This window comes from Thrips palmi, unplaced genomic scaffold (assembly GCF_012932325.1).
Source record: "Thrips palmi isolate BJ-2018 unplaced genomic scaffold, TpBJ-2018v1 HiC_scaffold_16, whole genome shotgun sequence".
Classification (NCBI taxonomy): Eukaryota; Metazoa; Arthropoda; class Insecta; order Thysanoptera; family Thripidae; genus Thrips; species Thrips palmi.
Window position 1 is genome coordinate 6248055 of NW_023144625.1, and position 8907 is coordinate 6256961.

General features: G+C 37.2%; 1 protein-coding gene across 5 annotated transcripts in view; it reads left to right on the top strand.

Moving 5' to 3' along the window:
* The window catches only part of LOC117642573 (kinesin-like protein KIF21A), a 55486-nt gene extending 47398 nt beyond the window's left edge, over window positions 1–8088 (top strand). For 4 of the 5 annotated variants that reach the window (XM_034380868.1, XM_034380866.1, XM_034380867.1 and 1 more), the window contains exons 12-27: window positions 63–265; window positions 393–642; window positions 986–1106; window positions 1209–1575; window positions 1654–1832; window positions 1969–2271; window positions 2411–2569; window positions 4031–4196; window positions 4299–4404; window positions 4483–4660; window positions 4754–4918; window positions 4999–5119; window positions 5198–5368; window positions 5486–5685; window positions 5778–5866; window positions 6540–8088. In XM_034380868.1, coding sequence (XP_034236759.1) covers window positions 63–265; window positions 393–642; window positions 986–1106; window positions 1209–1575; window positions 1654–1832; window positions 1969–2271; window positions 2411–2569; window positions 4031–4196; window positions 4299–4404; window positions 4483–4660; window positions 4754–4918; window positions 4999–5119; window positions 5198–5368; window positions 5486–5685; window positions 5778–5862 — 2774 coding nt within the window. In that variant the 3' untranslated portion in view covers window positions 5863–5866; window positions 6540–8088. The remainder of the gene's footprint in view (window positions 1–62; window positions 266–392; window positions 643–985; window positions 1107–1208; window positions 1576–1653; window positions 1833–1968; window positions 2272–2410; window positions 2570–4030; window positions 4197–4298; window positions 4405–4482; window positions 4661–4753; window positions 4919–4998; window positions 5120–5197; window positions 5369–5485; window positions 5686–5777; window positions 5867–6539) is intronic. The other variant, XM_034380870.1, reaches the window with a different exon arrangement.
* Window positions 8089–8907: the final 819 nt, after the last annotated feature.

Below are 8907 nucleotides of genomic sequence, written 5' to 3' on the forward strand. Positions count from 1 at the left end.
CTAACAATTCAACTCCGAAATTATTATTATTATTTTAAAAAATCAATTTATGTTTATTGCAGTTGGAGGACACAACAATCAGCAAAATGACAAAGCCAAGAAAGTGCGAGATGAGTACGAACGTAAACTGCAAAACATGCAGAAAGAAGTTGCTAGATTACAGTCTGCTAAGAAAGAGCATGATCGCTTAGCTAGAAGCCAGTCACAATATGAAAATCAACTGAAAGGACTCCGCAATGACCTTGCTGACATGAAAAGAACAAAGGTTGGCAAGCACTGATTTGCTTCAATTATTAATTTTTCCTTCCTGCTTTTCTATTCTATTGTTTTACTTTCCTTTCATAATTTTTCTGTGTAACAATTTTTTACAATTTTATTCATTTTTTAACAAGGTAAAATTATTGAATCAAATGCGAGAAGAAACACAAAGGCATAAGAACACAGAAGCCAGGCGAAATCGTGAGATAGCTCAATTGAAGAAGGAGTCAAGACGTCATGAAAATCAAATTCGGTCCCTTGAAGCAGAAAAGCGTCAAAAAGAAGTTGTGCTAAAGAGGAAGCAAGAGGAGGTGACTATGCTGAGGAAACTTGCTAAACCAGGCCTCAGCAATAAGGCAGCAGGCCGTGTAGGAGAAAGGCACTGTAAGTATTGGCTTGCACTTGCAGGGATCAGGAAAATTGCCCACTATTGATCAGCCGTGAATGACCAGGAAATACAGGTGTCGAAATTGTTAAAGTGGTGAGATTTGCTAGCGTTATTTAAAAAGTTTAATTTTAAGATAGTTTTTCGACATTGTATTATTCTATACATCTTTTTGTATCACTTACCATTCATGAGATATCTATACCTGCATTTTCTGGCAGATCACTGTTCGCTCATCAGTGGCGGATCAGTTTTCTCAGTTTCTCTCCACTAGTTATATTGGTTCCTTTTATTATCTTGATGTTCATAAAAAAAATCCTGAATCCTGTCTTAATCTTCTAGCAAAAAAGAATATATTTTCACCTAAGATAGCTAAGCAAAAATGGCAGAGTGTGGAGAAGAACATTAACAAAGTTGCGCTCAATAAAAGAACTGTTGCAGCAATGGAAAGAGACATGGAAAGGTAAGAATCTAAACCTGTAGTTTTTCTCTTGTTTCTTTCCTTTTCTCCTTTATTTCTCTTTTCCTTGTTTGAAAATTCTTATTGTCCATTTCTTTCTCTAAGGCTATTGAATGAGCGGGAAATGTTGAGTAAGACTCTCGATATGAAGCTCCGCAAACGAGATTCTGCTCGATTGATGAAACAAGATCCTTCTGTCTTGAAGGAATTGGAAGATGAACTTGATGATCTGCAAGCAAACATTGATTATGTCCAAGACAATATTACTGAGGCACAGCACAGCATAATGCAGTTGGAGGAAAGCAAAGATACTTACGACACTTTTGATGTAACATCACTTACCATGAACATGACAGACTTGGAAGAAGCAGGATACTTAATAGAGAAATTATACAACATGACTGTGAACCAAAGCTACCTGGCTGCTCAGCGAGAACTATCAGTCAAGGAACTTGAAGCCCGTTTGAATGAAGTAAGTATCTTATGAACAAATTTTCATTCATCTATATCCAAAAAATAAATATCATTTAATTACACACTTCCCTTCCAGTTGGAACAATCAAATCATCTGCAGGAGCAATTATTACAACATATGTGCAGGAATAATGAACTCGAAATTTTATCTTCTAAACTTACTGCTTCGGGTAGCACAAATGGCAGTGGTGGTGCAGCTGGAGGCTCTTCATCTAGCTCTGGGGCTTCGACCCGATCCTCCTCACCCGTAGACAAGTGAGTATGGTTGTGCTTTTTGAGTGGGTAGTACAGAACTAAGTTTTATTTTCACTATTCACAACACAAGTATGTTTCCCATTTTCTGTGGTTCACTTCAATTAGCTTATGTGTTGTTTCACTTTTGTGTACTCAGTTTGAATGGCAATGCAAAAGACAAAAGCAGCCAGAGCAATGTTGGGCCTAAAATTCGACGCAGGACTGCTTTACCTGAAGAATTACTCTATCCAACACCTCTTGGGCATTCTGTTAGCACCAGTTCAGTGGGTAGCTCTTCTGTGGCCAGTTCAATGACTACGTCAATGACTGCTTCAATGACGAGCTCTGTTGGGCTTCCCACTGGACTTAGAGACACAAACCCTCCACCTAGTGACTCACTTATGCCTCCACCCTCTTCAAAATCGATCCAACGTGTACCAAGTGCCCCTGGTTCTTTAAGGTAAGTCATTTTTTACTTTTTTGAAATGCTCATTTATAGAACTTGATTTTTCCCCACCTATTATTTGGTTATATAAATAAAACTGTAGCATTTTGACTTTTTATCATTTCTTCTAAAGCTTGTTTCTTTTTTCTTCTAGAAATATGGGAATGAATTTGAAACCAGCGTTGACGGAAGTGAAAGCTTCTCCTGTTATGTCAAGAAAGACTTACGATCGCCAAGACTCAACATCTCCACGTATCAACCGACGTACTATTGTATTAGGCCCAGGCAACTTAATTGGGAAACCGGGTTCCATGTGAGTTTGTTGCATGATGTTCATGTTAAGAGCTGCAACTCAGTACGAGAGTATTATTATGCTAGGTACACCGTAGTTTGCATGATCTGGGCTTAGAAGTTGTGTTGTCTTTCTTTGATTTGTTTGAGCATGCATTTGGCCAATTAAGCTTAGATATTTTAAGATTGTTTTATTAATGCAACCACAGCTCAAGGAGGTTGTTAAAAAGTAGAAATTGCTTCAGAGCCTTTCTTCTAGTGCTGAATGCCCTGGACTGGAGATTTTAGCTCTCTTTTGTAGCACTTTACACATTCAATTATTTTATTACACTTTGTTGTATGAAGTTTTTCATGAATTGAGTCATTACTGTATGTTAAGAAAAAAGTTTCTTTGTAGGAAACCATATAACGTGTTTTTCTGCATGCTTTCTGTTCCTTTTCTTTTATCACTTTTCTTTCCTTTTGTGTTTTTTGTGGCTTGTTTTTTGTGGGTATGAGTTTCTTAAAACTGCTCACAGCAATAAATGGAAAATGCACACAATCATTGCACTCATCCCAAAGACCGTAACTAATGTGATACTGTATAATTTATGGATATAATATGTAATACTGTAAATTTCATCATATTTGATGTAATAATAAAATATTTTAAAATAAATAAGAAGAGCATTATTAACATAAATTCCAGTAATTGCATTACTTCTACCAGCCTAATGTGAAATTCTGTTTGAAAATTTGTAACTTGCTTTGTTTGTTTTCTTCTGTGTGATATTATTTACTTTGATCCTTCTGGGAATCAATACATTGATTTTTTCATGTGTGTTCAAAGTATTTTCCCACTTCATTTTCTTTCCCTTGCGTCGTCTGGCGTTCTTATGAACATGTATCTTCCTTTGAAAAGATGCAGCGAAAATAAAATAATTGTTGTTTTCCCCCTTAGCGTTTTTAATGCATCATGGTCTCCCACTTTGTGAACAACTGGCACTTATGTCAAAAGATTAGAGTATTTGCATGAGAAATTGCATGTGTTTGAATGAACAATCGCTTAAATTTTGCATGCTCTTCTCCTGGTGCACTGCAGTGTTGAATTCTGGTGATAGTGTCCTAATAGTACGCATGTTTCAAGAAGTTTGAAATACCCTCCTTTGCACTCAATGGAATACTTTTCTTTATAACTCATAGGATTGGAATTTGGTTTACAAATTTATTAAATGATAAATTGAAAAAAGTATGGGCAGCTCAAGGATTCTAAATGACTTTAATGAATTGTCATGCCTTCAGCAAACATTTCCGCATGAAGTTAATTTTTCATGAGCTTATCTATTTTTCTGGTGGCAGCTGATACTTTGAAAAAGGACTTTGGAATTTGTACCTAAATTTATCTAAATGTGCTAAGTTGCCTGCTTGCTAGCAAAACTTTCTTTTTTCTGTAGCCATTGATTTTGCTAACCAATCATCTAACATCAACTAACCCTCCTCACAGGGAGCAAGATCTTGACAAGAGTCCTCCTAATTCTCCACCAACGTTCCGTCGTCTCAACTCCCGCGACCGAGATAGAGATGTCAATGTTTTTTCTCGACTGACATCCAGTACCATGCAGAGCAGCGATCACCCTGATCATGGAACCATCACACCTTTCCAGGGCAGAGTAAGTTACTCTTTTCATTCCAAATAGTTGCTAGAAAACTCGGCTTTTTTTATCATAACTCATTTCCTATCATTTAATTTATTTCATCTGTTTGTTCTGCAGGTTTCAATGAGAGCTCCTTTAGTGTGCACTCATGTAGCTGAAGGTCACAAAAGTGCTGTACTTTCAGTGGATGCCACTGATGATCTTATGTTCTCTTCTTCCAAAGGTATATTTGTCATCAATTCTTCAGCCTTCATATTAGCTTTGTAGCCAAAACCACTCTAATGTTTTAATTTAATCGCAGACTTGACTGTAAAAGTGTGGGACTTGCACTCAGGCAGAGAGACACTGACTCTCACAGGTCACCCAAAGAATGTTGTTGCAGTTAAGTATGATGTCAATAAGAAGCTAATTTTCAGTGTGTCATCAGCCTATATAAAGGTCTGGGACATGAGAGCTAGTGCTTGTATAAAAACTCTAAGGTGAGTATTTCTGATTTTTTTTTTAACTGTAGTTTTAACCTTTGGTCCGGTATCTGATTTACCAGCCTCATGAAATTTTCTTTTTTGTTCCAGCTCCTCAGGGCAATCTACAAATGGATCTTTATCATTTACTAACACTGTTAGAGCTTTGCAAATTCCTCCTGGAGAATGTATGATAAATGACATTGCATTAAATCACAATGGTGAAATCTTGTACTCAGCTGCAGGTGATAGAGTGGGAGTGTGGGACTTGAGAAAGTAGGTTGACTATTTGCTTCCACCGAGATAGTATGCCTGCTGCAGAGGTATTTTTTTATTATTTCTTTTCTGTTGAACAGATTCATGGAATTGGCCAAACTGAATGGTGGACACCAAGCAGCTGTTTCATGCCTTGCTGTGGGTAGAGTCTCACCAAATGAAGATGTTGTCATAACAGGCTCTAGAGATCATTATATAAAGGTGATTCCTCTTGCATGGTATGCATGGACTTCATAATTTTCGGTATGTGGCTTTTCAACAGCATTTTTTGTATTGCAGGTGTTTGAGGTTGTTGACCAAAATGAAGGGATTCTTACACCAAGAGTACGTCTGGATCCTCCGCACTATGATGGAGTTCAATCTTTGGCTATGAGTGGAGGAATCCTGTTCTCCGGTTCTCGTGATTCTTGCATCAAGAAATGGGATCTGTCAAAACCAGAATTAATTCAGGTAACATTTTTTTGTCTGTGTTTATTCAGTAAATGCCAAGTTTTGAATTTTTTTTTTTAAATCAAACTTAAAAATGGTTTGCAGGCTTAATTTTATTCTTCTCTTGTGTTGTTACAGTCTATGAATAATGCTCACAAGGACTGGGTGCTGGGTTTATCTTTCATCCCTGGAGGGCCTTTGCTGCTGTCAGGCTGTCGTGGAGGAACCTTGAAGTTGTGGAATGCAGATATGTGTACCTTGCTCGGGGAGTTGAAAGCACATTCCCATGCTATTAATTCAGTGACAACCAACACATCCCAAATCTTTACTGCATCAAGGTAATAAAGCTAACTGTTACCTTGCAATCTGAGACACAAATTTTTTAAAAACTCTTACCCATGCTTCGTCCACTCATGGTTCTTTCTTCCAGTTCAGGGAAAGTGAAAATGTGGCGATTGGCACAGAACTATGCTATGACAATGTCCACAGGACATGTTTTTGAGTTGTCTTTATAATATGGTATTTATCAAAATGTTTCGGTCTTGTTGTTTGGCTTCCTTGGCTTGTGATGCTCTCGGATATTCCTTTGACGTAAAAAGTATAAAGCATCCTTTATTAGCACTGCTGAAACTTTTCTTGATCTTCATTGCTAAGCCCTGATTATGTTGTATTTATTCAGCTTGTGGCTTGTCAACTGGAGGCACATCTCATTTATTTTTGTCACTCATTCAAACATGGACCGCTTTCATTTCTTATCCCCACCGTGAAGACTTGCTTTAATCTGCCCACATTTTTTTTTAAATACCTGAAAGATTTTATTGACAAAACTCAATCTGCAGTGAGCAAGATTTTGAATACTTTCAGATTATGGATCAGTATCCTTCTCCTTTAGGTCATAGTCCATTTCATTCACCACATCATATGGCATATGTGTTTTAGGAACTTGTGTTGCATCCAACCTGAGAGTGCTATTTGGATCCTCACAGATGCTGCTGCGCTGTGGCATTTTTGTTTTGTTTTTTATCACAGCACATTGCACTTTATGTTTATTCGTACATTTCCTTTCTGTTTTTCTGTGTGTAGGGTTTGCCTTAGCGGGCTACGCTACATTGCATACTAGCATGTTTCAAATTTTCTGTGGCTTTGGTTTTTGGGAATAATTAATAATAATAATTTTGCTTCTTTGTTTCAGTGACAACACAATTCGATTTTGGAGAATAAACAGCAGATTTGATGCGTCATCTGATGCCATTGATGCCTGAACTCTGCAGTATAATAAACACAACATTTTCCTGCTCTGTCAATGGTTTAGTTATGGAAACTCTTTATATTGAACTTTCTGTTTCTGGCTGGTCTGGCCAGTATTTAAATGGAATGCTGAGTTTTAAAACTTGTGGTAGAAGGTGTGTTCTACTAGTATGGTTTATGACATCATATTGAGCATTGGTGATTTGATGTGTCATCTTTTGACCGTCTCTAATATTGTGATAGTTAAATATATAGCAAAATTGGCATGATTGAGTGAATGGATTATTTTTGAATTATGTGGAAATGTGTCCATCTGTGATGGATTCCTTAATTTTGTGTTGTAGTGTGATTTTTAAAAATTAGTTTGATTTTAGACTCAGAGAGGGAACATGTGTCAATCTTTTGCAAGTTTGAAACTTTTAGATAGAGGTAGATAATGAATTTCTCCATTTTGAATTACTCAGAGATAAAAATAAAAACTGTGTTAGTTGACATTAACTGGCTTACCTGATATGTAAGCATAAAGTTCCTATAGCTCTACAGTATTTTTCAAAAACAGTTGCTTTGGTAATATTTTTTAGCACTCCATTAAAAGCAACAATCTTTGCTTGCAGGGTAATCACAGACACTTCAGTAACTTGCAATTGTTGCTCAATTTATGCATTAGCAGAGTATTATTTTCTGTGCAGAGCTCACATGCTGCTGTGAAGTTTGTGTTTTGTGTTCACTATGTGATAACTTTTTATTATTTTCTGTGTTAAGTCTATGGCTTCTCCATTCTCTTTCATGTTTATCTTTTTAAAATAAGTAGCTGTAATCTTCTCCAGCAGTGTGAAGCGTTTGTTTAGAGCCTTTAGTTTTTCAACACCCTTGTGGTTTAGACGTAGGTATTTTAATTTGTTTAAGACTGACCGTTTTTAGTACATATGATAGTTAGGTCTACTTTACTGTTAGATTGTCTGACTACCCGAGACTTCTCCTGTTCATTTTTTTACGCATTTGTTGGACAAACTGTGTCTAAATCTCCTTCATTTATGAACATATTCTCTGAGGTATTCTGCTCTCATGTGAGTGCCTTTTAAAAAAATGCCAAGCCTTGTGTAAAATTTGAGCCGGCCTCGGCAACTGCATGAGTGTTGTTTGCCTTGAAATTTTGTTTTGTCTTCAGTTTTTTGTTGAAGGCTTTTGTCAGATCTCATATTTTAATTTGTGTAGTGCATTGCACTTACATTTTGTTGCATTCCTGGGTTAAGGTTTCAAAGATGTCTATCAAAGTAATTGGAATGAAACATTTCTTAATTTAATTGCATCACATATTAGCATGTCAAATACTAGTCATGAAACCTTGCCTGTATAATGATGAACAAATTATGTATGTTTTAAACTTAATGTATTTATTCCACTTTGTTGCATTCCATACATTTCACATGTTTGAGGACATGTATTTAAGTATTAAAAGAATGTGAAATAAAACATTTTTATTGTGCAAGCTATAAAATCAAAACAGAACACAACTGGTCTCATAGGGAGAGCTCGATCATGGGGACGTGGGGGGGTCGTGGGGACCCTCCTGGATGGTTGCCCCCAACTTCAATACTGTATTAAGCTCACAAACACACATGGCTACGGATAATGACTGTTAAATTGGGCACTGAAGTCTTTACACCTGCGATGTTGTTATTGCAAAGTCTGGTTTAATTCTATGCCTTGAAATGTTCTGGTTTTGTGTTTTGGGCTAAAAGCTTACATGCTCTGGAAGGTAGGCAACCTCTCACACACACCCACAACGCATCAAATGTTTTTAACGTTGTGGTCCAAAAATTTAAAATGGCTAAAATTGGAGTATATTGTGCTGGAGTACTCTCTAATGACTCCAGACACACGGAGGACCGTTTTGGCTTGAAACAGTCTTTTTAGCGAAAAACTGGAATTACTTGAGCATGAGCCTGGGAGGTAGCCAACCCATTGTCCAGACTAGCTCCTAAACCGTACTGGTTTCGAATCCAAGTAGGTATAATATTTCCCTGAATTTACTTCTGCAGTTCAGAGCCATTAGTATGAGTAAGGGTGACAGTCCAGCGTGTGATCCCGATGAGGGGAACTCTTTTGCCTCTTCAGAGGCGAAGAAACGCGAGTTTACTTTTCTTACAGTCAGGATGTCTCTTATTACCTAAATCACAGTGCTGAGGCATGTCGAATCGGTGGTCTTATTCAGAAACTGTCAGGGAATCGGAGTCTCTTGGTGGCAAGTACGTTTCTGGTTTTGGGACAAAAATTGAGCTAGAACTCAACCAGTGTCGGGAAAGCCCATT